We start from the raw sequence: 24,742 nt of genomic DNA, 5'->3' as shown, positions 1-24,742 counted from the left end.
CATTGTTCAGGTAAATACTCTTAACTTATTTTCCCTATACGGGCTTGGGATACGGTATTATAATATTACCGCTTGGTCGGGTATGTAGTCATTTAAATCGGATTGTGATTGATGTATTTACATAACCTGTTTTAATCTGTATTATTTGGTGTATGGCCTTTGGGGGTTAAATGACCATGTCCCGGATATCCTTGGCATCATTCAAAGAAATGGTCACGACCTAAGCACGGGGTGTAGGCGTACACCTGACAGTTGCATTATGTAAAAACTGGTAATCCACTTAAAGGAATCAACCTTGCGGGCATTATACATGTGGCGTGTCAGTTAATGTTGTCCGGCCCTACAAACCGGCCCTAATGGACGACAAATAAGTAAAACTGTATACAAGATTATTTTTAAATAATTGTCCCAAGTTATAAAAGATATTTTTGCCTAAGTGCATTCAAATCAATTTTCAAACTCTTTTCAAAATGAGTCAGTTAAGTTGTATTTACCAGTGTAAACTGACGTACTTTCCAAAAAGGCTAAGTGCAGGTACTATACGTAATAGGCTGGCTACACCAGGCATCAATAATCAAGTCTCGCAAGCTCTAGATGTTAAAGTCTGTTGAACAATTTCCTTTTTCTTTCGATCCGCCTGTGGATCTGTTTCAACTATTTTGTGATACTTAATATTACAATTTATTCAGTTGAAATAAATCTATCTTTTGCTTCCGCTGTGCATTTAAATTTGTGTTGTTTGACTATGATGATATCAACTACGTCACGATACTCCCCACCGGGCCCACCGGTAATACATGGAAATATCGGGGTGTGACATGCATCAACTATTGTTGATCTATAAAAAAGACTTACGGTAACTCAGTAACGTGAGACGTATTATTTGGCTGATAGAGTGGTTTTGTTAATCTTTACACTTTTAGTTTCTACTGCAACAACAGAGGAGATTTTCAACAATGAAAACATTCAAGAATCGTGTTTGCAATAAGATGCCAGATGACTTTCTTGTGAATAACTTGGTGATTTACATAAAAAGAGAAATTTCTAAAAAAAATTGATTCAACGGTCGTGATTGATGAATTTAAAGATCTTAAAGGTCGTCAGGGGCTGAGTTGTAATTCTTTTTTCCAGCACTGATCATTTCTCTCGCATCTTCATAAATATTTTAAGTATTTGTTTGCTATAAAAATTGTCGTTTTCTTGTAAAAACGATAACTTGAATGACTGAAGAAAAACTAGATATTTATAGTTTTCATTGTTTGACCTAACCCGAATATAAAATCCGAAACTTAGTGATTAGAAAAAAATTTCTTGGTCCCGTGACTTTCGGCCCCCCTTATTTAGAAGTTTAGATCAGCCACTATCCATGTATGATGTGAAATGAGATCGATGTTATGATTTGGAAAATTTCTCATTCCTAATCCATGAAGCACACAATAGAAAAGTGATACGTTTTTGTTGACTCTTGACATTGGTTTTATCTTGCCATTTCTCTTGGACCCTTGGACCATATTCATCTAAGGATATCAATCAAATCTAAACCTGATGGGTAAACCCAAAACTCAACACATTTGCGAATTGGGATGGGTTTGATTAATCGGGTATGGGCCGGGTTTGAGATTAGTTTTTTATTTTTTCGTGGATTTGGGACGGGTTTGTAATTTAGAAATATCCTCATTTACCTGGTAAAATGTACCCCGTTTACCCGAATGTATACATGATATAATTTCTTTTAATTTTTAATTGTGGAGACATATGATACATCAATTATTAACATACACTATTTTTTGTTATTTATGCATATATTATTTTCTATATATACATTTTAGTATTTTATTTATCTACATTGTAGTTATTTGATGAAGTTTTATAGTGACAATGCTAAATGTAATTGATTAATAATTACCTAATAGATAGCCGACGGGTTTTGGGTCGAGTAGTCCAACAACTATGTTTTTTTTATAAAAACTAACGGGTTTACCCGAAACCCACGAGAATACCCGATACCTAATGGGTAATTACCCGATAGAAACCTATCAGGTTTTGGGACAGGCTTGGGACAAGCTTATCTAATTGGGTTTAGGGTTGGGATTACCTAAAAACGTCTTAAACCAGCCCCATTGTCATCCTTATCTTCATCGAACTTCTCCCCTAGCATTTTTATCTGCATCTCATTCGCACACCTACTCGTTCCTCGTCTATTTTAATTTTAAATTTATAATCTCCTATTTGAACCTTTGATCAAAGTGGTAAAAGCGATCGACTTTTGTACTTACCTCGTCTGTTAATCGGTAAAAGCGAGTGACTTTTGTACTTACCTCAAAACTGAACCGTGAACACTCTTACTCACTATCATATTAGGATTATGTTCAAATTCTTCCAAGTTATGATTATCACACAATTACCAATATTTTCATCAAACTCACATATAAAACCATCATCACATAATTTTGAGATATGTTCTTCCAAGCCTTGGTATGTCAATCAACAAAATCTGCTACATTATCCTTACCAATAGAGTTAATATTTTCACTTGTAATCCGAAATTCATAATCTAATTTCTCATTTGTAATCCAGTCTGGTACATTGTAACCATAATGAACATACATGTCAATCATACCCACATTTTAATATCCTAAATGTACAAAGCCCAATGATCAACCATCATGTTTGATTTTCCTAGAATAATAGTTAACCTATTTTGAGGTATCAAAACTAATTTTTAACAAACTCTAGATATATATATCTTAGTGAATGAACATTCCTCCAAAATCAATATCAGTTCAATGTCCATTGTCTTCCACATAACTTGTTTGGGGTAAAAGGCATTTTTGTGGTTAAAATTAACATCTATAACAAACATGAAAAATTAAAGTCAGTGACGATGAGGGTTCCGTGTGGGCTCACTCCCTTAGAATGATAACCGAACCTGAGCCCATTTACACTCTCTTAAAAAATAAGAATGGTCAAAGCACACAATAAGGAGTTTACTGTATTGAGCCCGATATTATGGATTGTACAATTGGGCCCAAGCATGGGCCAACCCTCCGAAGTGCTTAAGCAAATGACCAAAGGCCCTATATACTTGGTAGTTTCCACTGGGTCTAGTTATGATGAGCCTACTCTTAGGCCAACCAAATAGGGTTATGGTCCAAACATCCTCTTATAAAAGGAAAACGTTTCACCTCCAAAGAGGCAGGTTGTATTTCCTCCCTTCCTTCTCCCTCTCTCTAAATCACAACTTATCTAGTGCTTACATATATAATTTCCATTGCTACATGATACTAACTTGAGCGTCAGAGTGCCCTCAGGGTAAACCCCAGGCCCTATGTAACATTTTGCAAAATTTCAACCGTTGTACACTTGCGGCCGTTTTCGTATTTAATAAAATTTTATATTTTATTTACGACATACGTAATCGTACAATCGAGCGAAATGATATTCACAACATATTTGGAACAAAATCCAAGTTACATATGTCTTTATACCCTTCATATAGCTTAAATAACAAGTTAGAATGGTTAAAAATGGCAAACAAGTGAAAATACAAGTCCAGGGGCCAATATTGCCAAAGATAGAAACTTATTTATCAGAAGGCCTTACGGACCGTAAGACCTAAATTCATACGGTTCGTAAGGGGTGCACAGTTGCATAATTTTGCTTGTTTACCAAGTTCTGCCATCTGTCCTCATTGTTTGCCACCTAGCACCGAATTTGCCATTTTTTCTCTGGTTCAAACACCTCATTAGACATGTGTTAACATCTAGAGATCGTTGCCAACACTTGGCATGATCTTGTTAACATTTTGCAAGTATAAATAGAGGTGCATTCACCTCATTTCAACTTGCACCTTCATTCTTTCTCTCTAATCTTCTATTAGAGCTTGCTTCTGATCATAAAGAGGCCTCCTACTGAAGTTATAATCTTCCTTGAACACAAGTAAGCATTCTCCTTTAGTCTTTTTCATTATTTTGGCTAGTTATCAGCCAAAAGTCAAGCAATTTGACTTTTGCTTTGACTTTCAGTTCTGACCATTTTGGTTAAGTCAAAGTTCAAATTGAACTTTGTAACGTGATCGTAATAATGAAGGTGTTAATCCCTTGTGATTACACCCTCTGATCATCATGTTTAGTTGGTGAAATAACAAGTCAAACTTTTATGAAATAAAAGTAAAATGCATAACTATGCATTTTACGATAAAAGAGTTTTCGGGTACTAAAACTTAAAGTTTTGACACCAAATCAGTTTTATAAACATTATTAGACATGTTCTAACATGTCTAGCTCGTCATTTCTAGTTTACTGCTTATTCATTAGTTGAAAGTCGAGCAGTTTGACTTCTACTTTGACTTTCGCATCTGACCCGTTTGGTCAATCTTAGGATCCAACCAAGCCTATTTATATGACCACAATAATATAAGGAAATAACCCTCTGAGGTTATACCTTATGGTCATGTCGTTTGGTTAGTCAAATGATGAGTCAACTATATATACTTTAAAAATGTCGAAAATGACCTTTTGGCACAAAATGGTTTTAAAACATATATAACCCACGTTCTTGCTTCAAGACTGATCATATAATACAAACAAACTTGTTTTGACATGTTAGACTCATCGTAGGACTTATTTAACCTTCCGAACCCGTAGTTACGCATACGACCTGTTAAAGTGGCATAAACCACTTTAACAAGTCGTAACGGGTCAAAACACCTTTAGACACTTCCAAATCAGAATGTAAGGTTTAACAAACCATATTGTCACAGCCCTAGCCCCGGTTTGACCCGGTCAAGAGCCGCGGAATAGGAACACCGTGGTATTTAATTTAGGTGACAGCGGAAGTCTTTAATACAGGATCTTTTAATAAAAAATATGCCCGTTTACTTTATTACATAATTTAGGGATAAAACCCTGTAATTTACAATAAAGTGATTTCACTGGGAAATCTTTATTTTCCAAAACATGTTTCTTTATTTATTTATATTGAGCCACTCCTTTAAGCTTGTAGTGCTTCACGGCACTTTTCCTGGATTACAACAGATCACCTGAAACATGTTTGAAAAAGGTTTTGTCAGCGAGAAATACTGAGTGAATCATTCATTTTAATAAAAATGACACATTGTTATAATATACAGTATTAAGAGCGATTACAATGTTTCTGTTTATCAACCAACTACCCACAGTATTTGTCACTCGACCAACCATCGGTAGCCTGTGCCCAATGGTGTCTGTGACTATGGTCATATCACCCCTTGGCTAACCCATTTGTCCAGTGGTGACGTTTATCAATTAATGTATACAAAACCCCACATACCGGCTGTAATTTGGTGATTACAAAGACTTAATCCCTGTAATTATAACTTTGAAATAAATAGGGTTTTGGAAATAATTTGATAAAAAGAGAATGACTCACATTGCAAGTTTGACGGACAGAGTTTTATCCTACTGATTATCCTGGTTAACCTAATTCAAATAACAATGCACACGAAAACTAGGTTAGTAACTAATACAGCATTTACGATAACTCACGAGATGAACACCTTCACAACGAATGACAAAGTGCAATACTTAAATATCCAGCGGATTCGCAACGAATGACAAAGTATAGCCCGAATTTGGGCGACACCCAAACATCCTGTCAGAATCACGACGAATGACAAAGTATAACCCTAATGCGGGCAGCACTTAAACATCCATTGGATAGTTTCAATCGATCGGATATTTAATCGTAGCAGCGATCGAGTTATTACCCTGTTTGTCGCGGCAGCGTTTCGTGATCGTGTGTGTTTTATAGTAAACAGTGTATAACTCAACGTATATTTCGAATTTTTACGTCGAAACAAGCAAACAGTTCAAGTCCCACACCCCCTGATTTATACCCGAAATTGGAGCCTCCCGCGTGTCGCGACAGGTTCACCCGTCCCTGTCGCGTGTCGCGGGGCAATCCAAAGTAGGGTAGGGTAGCCTTGTCACTTGTATAGGCCTGGTGAGTCGACGTACGATGAAAATTCGATTTAGACAACGTATTCTGAAGATAATTATCAATTTGGGTTTAACCCCCTTGAGTTTTAGGGGCCCTGATCCTGATTCTGATTGTTTTGAAAATTTTAGGGTTTATGCAGGATTACTTGGGGGTTTCAATTAGGGTTTCCTTTTGCACAAATAAAATAATAAATTACTAGTTTCGATGAGAGTTGTTACACATATTACATGAGATCCTTCACTCGTTTGGTTAATAAACCTCATTCTATATGTTCTTCCGCTTAAGTCACGATATACACTAACGTATAACAATCTGATACATTAGGACATACACTTGAGCTTTGCATACACGTCTGGACAAGACATCTACGCAAACCTGTGAGTACATAGATCCCCTCTTTTACGCTTTCTAAATGTTTTGGGTGATTCATATGTGCCTACTATCAATTTTCCAAGTTTACGAAATACTATAATGTATGGTTTATATATATAACAATATACATAAGACGACATGCTTACGTTGTACAAAACTTGTTGGTGCATTATCTGTGATATGAGAACTTTCATTAACATTAGACTAGCCGATCAGTAGTATATTATAGCGCTATAGGTGTAACAACCCGATCCCGCTTTCGATTTTATTATAGGAAGAACCCACTAGGGGATGAGTGATATACGTTTAACAACCGATTCCCACTTTTGATATCATTTTGAAGTACCCACTAGGAATGATAGAATCCGTGAAACTATGGACAAACCCTTTGGTGGTTTGACCGACTATACACGACGAATGGTTTACACATCCATGACGAATGGTTTACACATACATGACAATTTGGTTTTAAATATGACGATTGTTTTATACTAAACATGGCAATGGGCTTTCAAGTATGTATATATATATATATATATACATATATAAACCATACAAGTTACAAGAAAACATTTTGGGTTAATTATCTGTTTTCACAAAGAAACATTTTTCCGAGTCTCATGGCTACAATGTTTTCTTTTAAATATACCAACTTTTATAGTTGGCAAATCATGTTGCAATACCAAACACATTTAATACAAAATTTGTTACAAAATTTTCACCCATCGACTCTCGTAGTCGGCAAGGTATTGCAATACAAACTCAAAACCATGAACTTGACCACAAAACCTATGATACTCGCCATCATTCGTTGTTGATGTTATTTTCACATATGTTTCAGGTTTTGACATTTCTAGTATGCTACATATAGGAACACACTCGGGCCTTAGATTGCTTCTAAATCTGAAAACATTTACTTGTATTCTTTGTGTTGTAAAACAATGTTATTAATACAATGAAACTTTTTAGTACCATGTGTTATGAGCAATTTGTAACGTGACTCCTCGACGATTCCGCCACGGGTTGTTATTACGCGGCCGGGGTTTTACAAATTGGTATCAGAGCCATGGTTATAGAGAATTAGATTATTAGTAATGCTTTTGACCTAGACTATAACCTTCCTAGGACCCAAACGTGAGGTAACTCGCGTCTAGATTCTTAGTGCAACGAATATACAAAACCATCACCTATCCTTAGGTGATTACCAAACAATTCAAAGTCATAATCCACTCATAAAAGTCAAATCTCCAAAGGTATACAATAAATCATCATCTATCCTTAGATGATTTATTCTAGATGATTTATTCTAGATGATTTATTCTTAGGCTTTTAAGCCTTGATTTTTTTTAAATCTCGTTAAAAGTTTGGGTGTGAACACGTGCACTCTGGAAGGGTGGATGCCCGTACCCTGAGTTTTCTGTCTACGGCTAGAGTGTTTGTACAAATCCACATAATTGGACCAGTCACTCTTACCTGTGAACTTTTAGGGTGAATGTCCACTTAGGCTAAAGCATGTATTCACGATACATTATAAAGACCCATTTACTTTGATTAGTCAATGTGTCGCTTATTCATTTTGAGCAATGAGTAAATGATTACACTCCTTATGCTTTGTTGATATTTTAACGTTTCTTTTAACAATCCCATATCGATCTCACTCGTCTTCCCTCGTGATTCCTTTCTCTTTTAGAATGCCTCCTCGTCGCAACAATACCCAAGATGCTGAGATGGCGGCTCTAATCGCCCAACAAATGGTGATAATACTTCTAAACCTTGTGACCCAACTCAATCAGGCAAACAATAACAATAATAACAACAATGTTCCCACGCCTTGTGACTACAAACAGTTCAACTTGGCTAAACCAAACAAGTTCTATGGGTCTGAGGGAGCTACTTGGCTCCTACAATGGTTTGAAAGCATTGAGAGCACATTTCGCCATTGTCAGTGTTCCAATGACCGTAAGGTAGAATTTGCTTTGAGTGTTTTCCAAAAGAGAGCACTCATGTGGTTGAATGGAATTATGAGAGATCGAGGTGCGGAGGTAGCCATGGCACTATCTTGGGAGGAACTTAGAACTCTTATGATGAAAGAGTCCTGCCCACGCAATGAGATAAGGGCACTCGAGAACGAATTCCACTATTTTAAGCAAGATAGCGGGGAAAATCGTGTGTATACCGATCGATACGAGGAGTTAAGCTTACTATGTCCCACCATGGTCACGCCTTTGGATAAGGCCATTAAGGAATACACTGATGGTTTACCTGATCCGGTTCAAGACATAGTCACCGGTAGTAAGCCAGCTACCGTTAGGGAGGCTATCAAACTAGCCGCTACCCTAACCGACTCCCAAGTAAAGAAAGGCAAACTTTCTCGTAAAGGTGACAAGAAACAATCTTTCAAGGCTATTCAAGAGAAACCAAAGGAAACAAAAGCTGAACCCTCTAGCAATTCAAGGAAGCGTAATTAAGGTTTCAAGAAACTTCGCTGTTGTTGCTCAAACAGATCAGGCTACTCTCAATCAACCAGCTCAACCTCCTGCTAGGAAACCATATAATGGAAGTGCACCTTTGTGCAATCAATGTAACCTTCACCATCATGCCAGTGTCCTTTGTCGAAAATGCTCGAATTGTGGACATTTTGGTCATACGGCTAACGTTTGTCGTTCCGCTGCTACACAAAACCAAGTTGTTGCAAATCCTACTCAACCCATCGCACCGCCTCCTCATGTGTTACCTTTTCGCCCTTACTACCCTCGTGGAACCTGCTTTAATTGTGGTGATCCTAATCACCTCAAACACAATTTCCCTAGGGTTGCAAATGCCAACCCTGCTCATGGACGTGTATTTAACATCGAGGTTAATGAGCCCCGTGCCAATAACGATACAGTTATAAACAAATAGAACTTTACATTTTTTTGCCATTCAAGACTCGAATACTCATTTCAGTTATTTTATAATGATATTAATATTTTTATATCATTTACAAACTAATGTGAATACGCATATATGTGTAATATGCATCTATATACCATTTACGGGTTCTGGTTCTTTACAAAATTGAACTAATCTCGTAATTTCTCCCATTTGTGATCGCACTTAGTGCGGCCACACAATTCTCTATCAAACCTATGAACTCGTCTATCAGCGAAACATGTGTTGTCAATATGGCTAGTGTGAAACACGTGAAACACACATTGCTCCAATTATTGTTTTAAGCATTTTCTTTGATCCTGATTGTTCTCCCCCACTTGGCAAGATGAGCTATGCGGACTATGCAACGAATTAAGTAATTATGGGTGCATACATAATTATGAAATTCGATGCATGGAAGTCATAGTAAGTTCTGTTAGGTATGATGACATAAAATCTAAAGTGATTAGATAACTGGACGGGTATAATACAATAAGAACATGGTGGATATGCCGCTGGTACTTCCTATATATAAGTGTTCTTATTGTATTATCCATCATAACGTTATTCAAATCACTTGAAGGTTTTATGATATCTTAAGACCCATATGTATTATCTGCTCTTTGTATATATTAAGCAAAGAATCCAAAACCATTTATTTTCATTTCCACTTCCGATATTGTTTGAAGAAGTATCCACTGGGAAATGAATAATCCATTTATCAATCCTTCATTTCCACTTTCGATATTGCTTGTGGAAGTATCCACTGGGAAATGAATAATCTCTTTATCAATCCTTTATTTCCACTTTCGATATTGCTTGAGGAAGTATCCACTGGAAATGAATAAATCTCTTTATCAATCCTTCATTTCCACTTCTGATATCATTTGAGGAAGTATCCACTGGGAAATGAATAACCTCTCTATCAATCCTTCATTTCCACTTCCGATATCATTTGAGGAAGTATCCATTGGGAAATGAATAATGTCTTTATCAATCCTTCATTTCCACTTCTGATATCATTTGAGGAAGTATCCACTGGGAAATGAATAATCTCTTTATCAATCCTTCATTTCCACTTCTGATATCATTTGAGGAAGCATCCATTAGGAAATGAATAATCTCTTTATCAACCCTTCATGTCCACTTCCGATATCATTTGAGTAAGTATCCACTAGGAAATGAATAATCTCGTTATCAATCCATCATTCCCACTTCCTGCATTATTTGAGGAAGTATCCACTGGGGAATGATAGAGTTATACTTTACATGGGAATCCTTGCTCGGTCATTCTATCCAAATAGATAGAACCCTAGATTCCATGCAAGACAATTGCTTAACACAAATTGGTATAGTATGACAAAATGCCATACAAAATCATTTTTGCCATGAACTTAGCAACACAATCCACATTCATAAGCTCTAAAGGTCAAACACCTTCTCAACAACTAGTGAGAGGTTATTGTACCTTGAGATATTTTGGTAATCAACGCTAATACATTGATCTCCAATCCCAATACCAAATGATGCTCCGCATATTTGGAATCTAAAGCCACAACATATTTATCAATCATTCCAACCTTATGAAAAAGAGTCTCCTACAGATAAATGTCTGGACGAAATTTCCTAACGGATGGGAGACTGTAACATTTTGCAAAATTTCAACCGCTGTATACTTGCGGTCATTTTCGTATTTAATAAATTTTATATTTTATTTACGAAATACGTAATCGTACAATCGGGCAAAATGATATTCACAACATATTTGGAACAAACTCCAAGTTACATATGCCTTTATACCCTTCATATAGCTTATATAACAAGTTAGAAGGGTTAAAAATGGCAAATAAGTGAAAATACAAGTCCGAGGGCCAAAATTGCCAAAAATAGAAACTTATTTATCAGAACGCCTTATGGACCGTAAGACCTAAAGCCATACGTCTGTAAGGGGTGCCCAGTTGCAGAATTTTGCTTGTTCACCAAGTTCTGCCATTTGTCCTCATTGTTTGCCACCTAGCACCGAATATGCCACCTTTTCTCTGGTTTAAACACCTCATTAGACATGTGTTAACATCTAGAGATCGTTTCCAACACTTGGCATGATCTTGTTAACATTTTGCAAGTATAAATAGAGGTGCATTCCCCTCATTTCAACTTGCACCTTCATTGTTTCTCTTAAATCTTCTATTGGAGCTTGCTTCTGATCATAAAGAGGCCTCCAACTGAAGTTATAATCTTCCTTGAACCCAAGTAAGTGTTCTCCTTTAGTCTTTTTCATTATTTTGGTTAGTTATGAGCCAAAAGTCAAACAAATTGACTTTTTTTTGACTTTCGGTTCTGACCATTTTGGTCAAGTCAAAGTTCAAATTGAACTTTGTAACGTGATCGTAATAATGAAAGTGTTAATCCCTTGTGATTACACCCTCTGATCATCACGTTTAGTAGGTGAAATGATGAGTCAAACTTTTACGAAATAAAAATAAAAAATGCATAAATATGAAATTTTACGACAAAAGAGTTTTCGGGTACTAAAACTTAAAGTTTTGACACCAAATCAGTTTTATAAACATTATTAGACGTGTTCTAACATGTCTAGCTCGTCATTTCTAGTTTAGTGCTTATTCCTTAGTCGAAAGTCAAGCGGTTTGACTTCTGCTTTGACTTTCGAATTTGACTCGTTTGGTCAATCTTTGGATCCGACCAAGCCCATTTATATGACCATAATAATATAGGGAATTACCCTCTGAGGTTATACCTTATGGTCATGTCGTTTGGTTAGTCAAATGATGAGTAAACTATATATACTTTAAAAATGTCGAAAATGCTCTTTTGGCACAAAAATGGTTTTAAAACGAATATGACCCATATTCTTGCTTCAAGACTGATCATATAATACAAACAAACTTGTTTTGACATGTTAGACTCATCATAGGACTTATTTAACCATCCGGACCCGTAGTTACGCATACGACCCGTTAAAGTGGTACAAACCACTTTAACTAGTCGTAACGGGTCAAAACACCTTTAGACACTTCCAAATCAGAATGTAACGTTTAACAAACCATATTACACGAGATCCTTCACTCGTTTGGTTAATAAACCTCATTCTATCCATTTTTCCGATTATGTCACGATATACACTAACGTATAGCAATCCGATACATTAGGACACACACTTGAACTTTGCATACACGTCTGGACAAGACATCTACGCAAACCTGTGAGTACATAGATCCCCTCTTTTATGCTTTCTAAATGTTTTGGGGTGATTCATACGTGCCTACTATCACTTTTCCAAGTTTACGAAATACTATAATATATGGTTTATATATATAACAATATACATAAGACAACATGCTTACAATGTACAAAACTTGTTGGTGCATTATCTGTGATATGGGAACAATCATTAACATTAGACTAGCTGATCGATTGTATATTATAGCGCTACATGTGTAACAACCTGATCCCGCTTCCGATTTTATTTTAGAAAGAACCCACTGGGGGATGAGCACTATAGGTTTAACAACCCATTCCTACTTTCGACATTATTTGGAAGTACCTACTGGGGAATGATAGAACCCGTGAAACTATGGACAAACCCTTTGGTGGTGTAACATCCGTCAAAATGGGCTCCTAAAATACGACATGTTTTAAAATTCGAATTTCAAACTTTGAACCTCGAAAATTTTTCGCGAATTAAAATACTGTTGAAACGTTTTACTTGTAATTTAATTATCAATAAGTTATTGATTTATTCTAGTTAATTAATTAATTTATTAATCATTTGCATTTCAAAACTTCTAATATAAACTAGGAGAAAAGTGCTTGGATAGTCCATGTGATTTGCCTAGATTTCACCTTTAGTCCCTAACTTTCTAAAATTACAGCTATAGTCCTTAACTTTTGCAAATTCGTTCTCGAATGGTCCCTGGCGTGGATGGGGGTTAGTTTTTAGTGTTAAGTAGGTGTGATATTACTAAAGTACCCTTCAGTATAAAACCAAAATATATTAAATAATTATTAAATAAATATATATAATTAATATTTAAAGATTTATGCAGGACCCACCACCACCACCACCCTTCTCTCTGATTCCCCTCTCACCCTCTCGAACTTTACAAATTCCCTGAAGCACATCAGAGTGGTTTACTGCAGTTTGGGTACCAAACAGTAGTGCAAATAACTTAACCAAAAGCATAACAAACCAGAAAAATCCACAATATTAATAAATTCTCCATATCATATCCATTTCGCATGTGCAGCTAACTGTCAATCTTCTTAATAAAAAAAAACAAATTCTAACTGTAAACAATTTCATGAGAAATTCAAAATCAATCCGGAACAAAGGTTTATAACTTATTTCAAAACAAATAGCAGCATCAACATTTTAATGATAATCAATTCAAATTTATACAAAGTTTACGGCAAAATATCTCATTATCAAACAGTAGCATATGAATAACTTAACTAAAAGCAGAGGTGGGTTTGATGTGCTTCAGAGTGGGTCTGCTGTTCGAAATGCAGGGAGAGGAGTGCTGGAGGGAATTTGTGCTTCAGAGTGGGTCCGCCGCCGCCACCACCTCCACCACCACCACCACATAATCTCTTAAATTCACCAAACAAAAATCCTCATACTGTAACAACATTTCATCTCTACATTAAAAATCCTAAATTTCAAAATACAACAATTCACAAAAACTGTAACAGTGTCGGCTCGTTTTTCCGGCAGAGAGAGAAAGACACAGAGTTCATCGGTTCGTTTTTCCGGCAACAGAGAGAGAAAGAAACAGAGCTTGCTTCTGGTGTTGTGCAACATTCAAGACGAATGAGAAGCGAGTCTCATTGTCAGATTCATGCATCATTGTTGCTCGATCTGTTCATTGTTGCTTCTGGTGTTGTCAATTACCGTTTTGCATTCGATGGCGGTTTGATGATGGCCGATGGGGTAAGATTGGGGGTAGGGTGGGTTGGGTAAAGAAGATAAGGATGGTGGGATAAGGTTTGGGGTGAGTTGGGGTGAACTGATGAAGAAGATGATGGTGGACCCCATTTAAATTTTCTTTTAATATTAAATAATTAAAACATTTGTATTAGTATGGGCATTATAGTCATTTCACACCCACTTAAGATAAAAAACTAACCCCTATCCACGTCAGGGACTATCCGGGAACGAAATTTCGAAAGTTAGGGACTATATGTGTAATTTTAGAAAGTTAGGGACTAAAAGTAAAAAGCAAGCAAACCACAGAGACTATCTGGGCATTTTTCTCATAAACTAGTTAGATTTAAGGTTAGTTTGTAGTAATTTAAATTATAACTTAGTTAAACACAGTTAGTGTAGTTAAGGGGGCATATTGTAAATTCTGGAAATTAACAAATCTAAAAAGGAAACAAAACGGGGGTACTGCGAGACTCGAACCCGGGTCTCACCATAGAAGAAACAAGCAACCAACCACTTTACCATTTACTTTTTATCTGTTTCAAACTAGGATTAATAACACATATACACACACAACGTGAATCTTTTTTTAAAACTATGGCCGCCCAAAGGGATTAACGTGTACAACTCTGTTTCCTTTTCTGTCGAGATAAGCTGATTGTTTGGGATTGAATGATATTCCGCGTTTCCATTTGTGTGCCAATCAAGAACCTAGTCACTCTTGTGAACCAAAAACAACACACATGATAAAGTTTTAATATGAGAAATGAATAATTAATTTTTTTTCTTATAATGCAAGACCTTGATCAATAATTAATATACTTTTATTTATTACTATGCAATTTTTATTTATATGTTCTTCATTCTGATTACTCTGCAAGTTTTATTTACAAGCATAGATGGGTCTTCACTCTTATTACTCTGTAATTTTTAGTTACAAGCACAAATGGGTCTTTATTCTGATTACTTTGCTATTTTTATGCAATTTTTATAGGCATAAATGGGTCAAAACTGATCCACTGAACCTGGTCTTGCCATTTTTGAGCTGCAACATGGTCAAATAATAACGGGCATTGATCTCCAAGGGTTCGTGATCCAACTATTGTTTAGGGATCAAAGTAGGTCTCTCATTAGGTTAACTGCAACTTGTAGTTTTTAATAGGTCATTGTATTCTTTAAAAAATTAGAATCAAGGTTAGATTTTGTTGGTCATAGGTCCGATTGCATGTCACATTCTGTAGGTAGTAAGCCAAATTGCAACTTAGCGTGTAATTATCATCTACCTACAAAGGCAAGAATGCGATCTTGAACCATCTGACAAAGGGTATTGAATGATTGGTTTAGCACGCCGCATGTGATTTTTAGTGATGAAAGTGATCTAGGAGGTTAAGATGATGTGGATCAAATAGAAAAATCCGCAATGATGAAAAACACACTTTTGTGGACCAAAATGACATATTTTTCACATAGTTGAGTTTTTCTGTGAATATAGAGGACTGAATTGCCAAGTTTGAGGAGGAATTCAGTGATAAGTTTTAGAGAGGTCAGAATTTGCAAAAATTAGGGGGAATAAAAATTTCATTAGACTATATTGAAATTCCGGCATTTTTGAAATTCAGACGTGCAACAGTATTCAGATGGTTCCGACTTCAGATTGTTCGGGGATGCATAAAATCTGGATTCGTTAGTTCATGATCATAGGAAGTTCAGATTCTACAGATCATGGTCAGATTGATGTCTAAGGGTTTGAGTCTCGGGTCTTCGTCAAGCCGGTTAGCAGGATTAGCGTCAGAAGATGCATTAGTATTGTCGATACTTAAAAGATATCACAACTTTGTGATAGTCTAAAGTGTCAGAATGGTTAATCTTCGAACAGGTGAATTGTTTTCTGGACTAACAGCCGGGGAATGACGATGTTTGTCGACTAAGTTGTTGCCTGACTAACGGAGAAGACTATACATCTGTTATCGTGACTGAAGATGAAGAATGTGAATCTGATTATGGAAGAATGTTTCTGAGATCTGAATGTGTTACCAGATGATTTGTTATCCGATGAAGATTTGTTGATTGTGGAGATTAACGTTTACACTGATCAATCATTTAGGAGTGTGCTTAAAGGTGATTATGGAAAACGGGATTTCAGATTTTCGTGGGTATTCATAGACTTAAAGTTTACCGGTGTAGTGATTCGAAGTTACTGTCAATTGTCGGTTGAGTTTTCAAAGATCAGAGGATCAAGCAGGGGAATGTGCTAAAACCGAACGCAGTTGTGGTTAAAGTTAAAATGGGTAAGTTACATTGTGTTATTTCAAGTTGGTAATTATTCGTGAAGATTGCGGTATAGCAAATCAGAGGAGGTTGGGAACTATGCAAACAAAGACCTGAAGATTCATTTCAGGGGGAATGCAAGCCCGAATCGTCAATCAAGGTTAGCATGTAGTTAGGGGTAGCCGGGTTACCGATCAATTTTGTTGGCGAAGTGCAAAATTAGTGCAAAAACTTCTTTTTCTTCTTCATATCGTATACCCTTTAACAAATATATATCCAGTCTAAAAAAAATTAGGATACCTTTGAAATTTTCTTAGACGCGCCACTGTAAGACAAGGGAGATGAAAGTTATAAATTTAAAATACAAAGAATATATATTTCTAACTGTTTTTCATAGTATACTGTAAATAAAAAATTACCTAATTCATTCAATAAAAAAACACATGGATCAAAATATTAAAATATAAACACATGTGAACTTTATTTAATGACCATACAAACAACACAGTAAACACAAATAAACAAAAAAGTCACATATTCACAAATACATCTCATTAACATACGATCATACATATAATAAACAAAAGTTATTACCAAACTCTTACGATCAAAAGAAACACATGGATCAAAATATTAAAATACAAACACATGTGAACTTTATTTATTGACCATACAAACAACACAAATAAGCAAAAAAGTCACATATTCATAAGCACATCACATTAACAGATATAATCTAGTAAAAGACATGTATAAGCATATTAAGAAGAAAAGAAGTACATGCACTAAAAGATATAATCTAGTAAAAGAAAGCCAAAGTAACGGCCAACAAAGTGACGGGCACCACAGGGGCAAAAGCTAGAGGAGATGCACTCCATGGTAGTGGTATGGGGCTGCTAGCAGGAGATAGGTTATAGGCAGATGGAGGAGTAGCGATGGTTGATGATGGAGATAGTGCAGTTGATTCAGGAGCAGTGGCGGTAGAGGGAGAGACCTTGATAGTTAATTTCTGACCGATTTGGCAATGGCCTATAATAGTGCAGATATAGTAGTGGGTGCCAGGGCGCGTCAATGTGATGGTGGCGGGGCCGGTGGGGTTGAGTGAGAGGGTGTTGGTGGAGGTGCATGGGTCCGCTGTGGCCGACTGGGAAACTTCGGCCACAGTATGGAATCCAGTGGTGAAGTTAAAAAAGAGTGTATCGCCAACGGTGAAGGATTGTCGGGAAGCCCAAGTGGCATAAGTGGCAGCGCCATTAGGCGGAATAGTCCAGCCCAGGGCGTCTCCGACGATATGCCTAGTTTTTGCTACCGTGGGTTGTAGTTGGAAAGATGCAGCCATCATGACCGCCAACACGACGACCGTTGACTTCAGTCTTGTCATCGTTGTGTTGAATCTCAGGTCGCCCGGTTTCGCTCTCTTGATATTAGTTGGAGTTTGTCTTTGTAGGTTTTGAGATTAGTGGTGGTTTGAGTATGTATTTATAAGCGTGGTGGAATGTTTAGAGTCCTACTTGGTAGAACTATGTCATTGATTTATTATGAGTTGTAAAGTCAAAGTTTTAGAACGTACAACTGTACAAGGCATTATTCTGGTATTAAAAAAAAAAACATGAGGTTCTTTCTTATACACTAGTCTAAGACCCCGCAAGTTTCACGGGTGGCTTAGCACACAAATATATAACTTAAAATTGTTGGAAATAATCATTTGAAAGAAATAAACGTTCAAGTAAGGAAATCCATCTCTCTACCCGCGGGTACGTAATGTATCAAACGAAGTTAGATTCAATCTAACTTTAAAAAATTAAACTAAAAATATGGTAAGGCATCTAAAGTTTGTTGAGTTTCGAATCAAACCATGTACCAAGTAAGATGACAGATGTTGAAATAAGCGATTACGGGTTCTATAGCCCAAGGTTCAAACTATGTCATTAAATAAAATAAAAAGACATGTTTTCAAAAGGCAAAAATCCATTAACGATTTTCGATTATTATAAATCTATTAAAGGTTTATCTATTGACAAAATCAGTAACTGATCTACACAAACGGATATCAAAAGAATTAATTAAGTGTGGATTATCTGTTTTGTTCTCCAATTCCCCAGCTACCCTTCACCTTATTTCACGGTGTTGAAAAATGATATGTTTGTTACTTTTAGAAAAAAAATTATGTTATTGATCATAAAGAAACTGTACGCGTGAATTTATTATACGTGTATTATGGTCATAACGAAAGTATGCTAATGGCAATGGTTATTATTGAAGCTTGAAGTTGATAAAGTAAATACAAAACATCAAACATAGTATCGATATAAATAAAACGGAAAAGATAAGTAAATGATATAATATCAATAAAAATGCTATTTCTCTAATACTTCTCCTTGCTAGAGCCTCGTAAGCAATAACCCCGCATTCGTTTTTGACCACTTGATAAAACAATCATCACATAATGAAGTATGTTCGGCTTGAATAATATCATGCCATCAAACTATACACTAAACCTATTGTAAAATATATTAGTGACATAATAAAAAATATTGTAAAAACTAAAATAAAATGAAACAATAATATGAGTAATGGAATGCCAAAATGATATATGCTTTCAAGGGTTGGGAAAATTTAACTTACATTAATTATAAGTGTATCAAAGAGATGTCATATGAAATTTTACCGATATCAAACATAGATGAAAACACAAACTGAATACTGTATCACTAACGAAATACAACCCCCAATGTTGACTTTAAAGAAAAAAACAAGCAAAAGTCTGATTTGTATTCGGGTATTTGATGTGATCTAAATGACATAACATATTCCGCGTATCAAACCTGCGCATCAAAACATTCACAAACTTGATTAGAGCAGTATTTGGTTTAGGGGGTGTTAGATGTAGAAACAATAGATTTTCACTTTGGTAAAGCATGCACTGGTTTTTTGTGTGCGATAATTTGAAATGTGAAATTAACATGAAATAAGTCTGCAAGTAAGCTTAATCGAAGTAAATTTTGCAAGTAGAAAGGTAGACTAAAAGAAAACAAAAAACAACGGTTTTAAAGAGAACACTATAAAAACACCTAGGAACCTACTTCAGTTATTGAATCAATTCTCTAAAGGACTCATGTTGAAGTGAAAACTGGCAGTGAAGTGTTGGTTACCAAGAAAGCTAATTACTTTTTTTTCAAAAGGCAAACCATTTATATATTTAATTTATAAAGAAACTATCAGTAGAAAGGAACTATTGAGACATATTAGACTACCATAAAAAAATACATAACAAAAAACTAAATAACAAATCATTTCTAGACTAAATGAAAGAATCTTGTTTTTATCACTTCATCCTGTTCTCTACAACTTCTGTTCCATTAGCTTTGGTTAAGCTCCATCAAGTCTTCTCTGGTCTGCGGCCAACTAACGTTATATCAATCTTCTCTAATCACCCTATACTTCCACTCCCTACAACCTTTGGTAGTGTTGGTGTTTAGTGGCAACGACATTGGACTTCCGTTGGAGAAGAATCGACGGCCAAATGTGACTGTTTCGTTAGATCTTGGGCAACTGTTGAGTCGTGTACCGCGGTAAAAGAAACAGAGGGGCTGTGGTGGTCCATTCAGATCTAGAAAGGGAATGAGCCCATGAGGATCGGCGGCGAGTGAAATGCACGATATGAAGCTACAATCTGAACAAAATTGGATCCACTGTTTGACCCGTTAGCAACATTCAAAACGCAACCTGCTGAAGCAAAATGCATGCGACAATGTTAGTTATTACCAACAAAAGACCTATTACCAACAAATGATAGAAAGTCTAAGCAATAGTACATAAGCTGCAACCGAGCTCGCTTTGCAAACAATATACGACCTGCCACTTCACCCTTGGAGGAGGTACACAAAAAAATTATTAAAACAACTCTATAATTGTTACTATGTTTCTTTTGCCATGATCATTTGTTGTTATGGGTCAATATTTTTGTCACGAGCTACATATGTCTCAATATGAAGTTTTTTGTAAATTATAGACAGCCTCTATAATTGTCAAAGGCCAAACGGGTCACATTCAAACACTTTTCCCCAGAATTTGAAGTTATTGTTAATAGCTAAGCGTGTCAACATTACTATAAGATTACACTTTTGGGTGACTTTTGAACTGTTCATTTCTTCCCTGTAATAGTGTTATTTATACAAAAGAAATTAAGGAGCCCAAAACTAAAGTTTGTGAAAGGTAAAAAGGTAGATGATGTCATCATGAAAGAGTTCTTGATTCTTACCACCACATCATACAAATTGTTTACAGCCGAGTTGCGACTTCTGAATCTGCAACAACAATGAACTCGTTTTATATCTAACAGTTCAAGAAAAAATTACTTGGCAGGATGTAAAATAAAAAATTTAATATATAATCTTAAAAATACAAAGAAAATGTTCTTTTTTTCTTTTCAACACGTTGTGTGAGATATTTACTAACCTTATTGAAAACTTGAGATACATGGCCATCTTATGTTGATGCATGTAGCTATAAAACATTTGGAAATAAGTTCTTAGCTTATTCGGTATGGGAGAGGGTAGTCCTTAGAGGATGACCCTCCACCTCAGCGCCACGTCATAGTCCTTGGAGAATGCCCCTCCAAGGATGGAACCAAGGAAATGGGTGATGACCCTACCCCACATAGTTAATTTATTTATTTTTTTAAATTCATCTAGTTTTTTTAACATTTGTTCGTGTTGTATGGATCCATGGAAAAAGTAGAGAGTTTTATAAAAAGTAGAAGAATTGTATAAAAAGTAAAAGATTGTATAAAGTTGTGAGAGAGAATTGGTTGATGTGGGTAAAAAATGGGGTGTTTTGGGTGTATTTATATGTAAATTTATTAATTTATTTGAGTATTAAACAATTTGCACGCTAGATAATATTAAATGAAAATTGAATTTTGTTTTTAAATAATAGCCGTTGTCAAACGGATGAATTTTTTGTCCTTTTGTGACCGTCTCCAGCGTCCCAGCCTCGACGAATTGGACGATGACAGACCACCCGGGATGGCGTTGAGGCCCGGCGACGGTCCAGGACGGACCAAGCCGAGCCCCACACCGAGTGGCCTTACTACTGGAGAATCCATCCGACCATCACCATAAAAGACAACACATTAAATAAATTATTATACATCTAATATCACTTCGTTAAACAATTAGAAGGGTAACAACTCAAACCAAGTCAAACTTATTCGACTAATATAAAGCTGTGCACTCCAAAATCCTTAATATTTAAACTAAAAAGTGGTAAAAGTTCACTTTAAAACCTTTGTTATTTTTGTTCTTGTAGAAATGAGTAAGTTTTGTTAGAGACATTTTGGCAAACACTTAGTCTGCATGAAAAAACTGTCTTTATCAATTCAAATTGAAATTCAATGTTGACCCTTTCGCCAATTTCATCAAACCCACAACCATAAGTATGCCGAATCTACGAAATCTACTACAAATAACACATGCTATACGTGGTTTCCATTAGTAGATCAGAGTACATGATAATTTACTCAGCTTTTAGTGATCGACTAATTTTAATGCCCTAAATCAATTGCCAAGTCCAAAATTGTGAAGTCAAAAGCATCAAAGAAAGACACAACACATACCCTCTATAGTCGTGGATTCTTTCTGCTTGGATATTTTCTCTTTCAACGGCAGGTAAGACAGCAAACAGGTGCACCATTGTCAGATGGTCATCCAAATCTCTTAATGCATCAATGAACTTTGGATATCTAATGCCAGACCCTATATAAATATAAAAATTTATAAATAACAAAACCTAAAAATAGGAGTAAAAATGTTAAAATTTGGATATGTTAATAGTAGACCAACCTCTCTCGAATAAGCATATCAAGATTGTAAGTAGACTTTCTTGTCAACAACCGTTCAGCAAGAACCATGTTCTTCAAAACATAAACCCAAATAAATACTTTGCAATCAGTTCAGCAGGGCGGTTCTGAAGATAACATATAATAGTACTCTGTTAGTTACACTAACACATTTAATTGTAAATTTTAGTTCCTAAATCATAACAAAAACGGTACCTGACGTAGATTGATTAGATACTCAAATGTTGCTTTAATAGTGTTGCAAAACACATCATTCTTCGAGAAACTTTCTTCCCATATTTTATCAAGAGAAACCTTAAACTCTAATTAATCTAACAATGAGAATAGAGATCACAAATTGACTGTACCCCCCCCCCCCCCAACACCTGCAGTTTCATATCATACTTCCTGGATTCAAACAAAACCATTAAGCTAGCTTCCCTCTGTAGATTTCACATTTCAGATTTCTTCCTTCGATATGAACCACATTATACGCTAGAAAAAAAATGGATATAATTAACCAACCCTAAAAAGCAGTGACCAAAAACAACTCTACAACCTAACATACCTTGATTTTAATTCAATTAGTGAGTTGAAAGTAGCAAACCTTGTGGCCGTAAAATTTAACGTCTCCAACGCTTACAATCATATCAGCAGTCAGATCAGTTGCAACATATCTGAACATGAACAAAACGATTCAAATGGTAAAGTTCAAAACACGTTTACAAAGTGATAAAACAACATATTTGCATAAGTTCACAAGAAAATGATGGCATACTGACCGAGTATTTTCGCCATTGGACTGAAACAAATCCGGTTTTGATCCAAGTTCTCGGGCGTGAACAGGGGCCAAGGTTGCATTGAAGCCAACCAACCAATAAGTCCTGTCGTCCTACACCATAATTCATAAAAGTTAATAACGTCTCAAAGTATTAACGCTAATACAAACATGACGACTTCTTAGCCAATTAAAGAACCTTTCTAGGACATGTAAATCTCTGGTAGGAAACTAAAAAAGTTAGCAAGCTACAAAAGAGCAAGGGTGCATAGTATACATGAGTTCTAATTTATAACCACTGGAACCGGAACTCTTGTCATCAAATGCACATGTTCCAATTTTTGTGGGCCATGCTGTTGTGGAAGTCTAGATGTAAGATTCGTAATTTAAAAACAAAAATGAAATAAATTCCTTCAAGAACATTAAAAAAGATGAAATCCCGTATATGTAAATGAACAAATATCAACCTATTTGTTTGATGATAATAATGGGAATGGATATATCATTCATAATTCATTAACACGAAAACTTAATCATAGAGGAATATATAGCAAGTTTTATTAAAGAATTGCAATTGAAAATTCACAACTTTAGATTCAAGTTATGTGGCATCTAAACTAAATGCAAATATGCCCAAACTGTCATCAACCAGAAATCATATTCCTGGAGTATGATGCAAGTTGAGTATTCATGAAACATAAAACCACAAACACATCATTCTTAAATCAATGTTTGGCAAAACAAATGTGAAATGGCCAAAAAATTGTTACACATCAGAACTTAAATTGTTCAAATGTAAGCTACTATCTATAGCTAATACCAATTTCTTACCAGAAACCAAATTTCCTTATAGTTATCTCTGAAACCCCTAATTCCCCGTTTGTTTCAGGTTTTCTTGTCTACTGAAACCACACAAATTGAACAAAAAAATGGCAAGTGCTTAAATCAACAAAAATCAAAACCCTAACCCTAGTTTTTGCAATCAAATAAGAAGCAAGAGAGATGAACTCACGGGACTAATCCAACCAGCTCTTGAGGAATCCGTATTTATGCTTGAATCAACAAAATAAATACAATTTGTATTTTCTTCAACAAAACCCTAACGCCGCTGATTCTATTTGAAGATTAATAGAATTTATGCTTGGTCGGTGTATGCATCTGTAGGAACCATTGGGAGAAGGGTTTATGGGACAGGGGATTGAAGAAGAAGATCTAGCAATGAGGATGAATTCAAAGAAGATGAAGAGATTGAGCGTATGAGTATCACAAAGCGGCGTGAAGGAGAAGAATGAGACATTTAGGTTTTGAGAACAATTATATATGATCCAAAATCCGACCCAAAGAATTATGGATCCCGCGTCCCATCACGTATTGCCGCTCAAATGAAAAAAAAAAAAAAAAAAGAAACCTTCAGATGCCACGTGGTATCAAGTAGCCTAAGTATATGCCATGTGACCTAAGATGGTTTTGTTTTATTAGAAGTAGTAGATAAGAAATAATAAACTATATTTAATATATCCAACAAATTTATGGTGCAAGATACCCCCAATTTATTGTTTTCTTTTTTAAAGATTTGATAGAGATTCACGAGCCGTTGAGGATTAGTACATGTGAAAAAGATCGAGGTCATTCACGGGATTATTATTGTGGCATG

At 35.7% G+C, this 24,742-nt stretch overlaps 1 protein-coding gene and 1 long non-coding RNA gene across 9 annotated transcripts; both read right to left on the bottom strand.

The window, feature by feature from the left end:
- Positions 1-17,102: 17,102 nt before the first annotated feature.
- LOC110877280 (mavicyanin) lies at positions 17,103-17,934 on the bottom strand. The gene has a single exon (XM_022125434.2). It carries the CDS (start codon positions 17,850-17,852, stop codon positions 17,271-17,273), a length of 582 nt encoding a protein of 193 aa, XP_021981126.1. The 5' UTR covers positions 17,853-17,934; the 3' UTR covers positions 17,103-17,270.
- Positions 17,935-19,691: 1,757 nt separating this feature from the next.
- On the bottom strand, positions 19,692-24,435 carry LOC110877282. 8 transcript variants are annotated; one of them, XR_002556900.2, is made up of 9 exons: positions 24,101-24,417; positions 23,920-23,990; positions 23,093-23,202; positions 22,879-22,987; positions 22,527-22,805; positions 22,315-22,438; positions 22,089-22,227; positions 20,733-20,778; positions 19,692-20,200 (listed from the first exon to the last, which is right to left on the bottom strand). It is a non-coding gene; the product is annotated as an uncharacterized LOC110877282 (long non-coding RNA). The 8 variants fall into 8 exon arrangements; XR_004866780.1 differs by having other exon boundaries at positions 19,692-20,197; XR_004866781.1 differs by having other exon boundaries at positions 19,692-20,197; positions 20,287-20,778; positions 22,527-22,987; positions 24,101-24,435.
- Positions 24,436-24,742: the final 307 nt, after the last annotated feature.

This window comes from Helianthus annuus, chromosome 9 (genome assembly GCF_002127325.2).
Source record: "Helianthus annuus cultivar XRQ/B chromosome 9, HanXRQr2.0-SUNRISE, whole genome shotgun sequence".
Lineage (NCBI taxonomy): Eukaryota > Viridiplantae > Streptophyta > Magnoliopsida > Asterales > Asteraceae > Helianthus > Helianthus annuus.
Note: the sequence above shows the minus strand (reverse complement) of the source record. Positions and strands in the feature narration are given on the sequence as shown.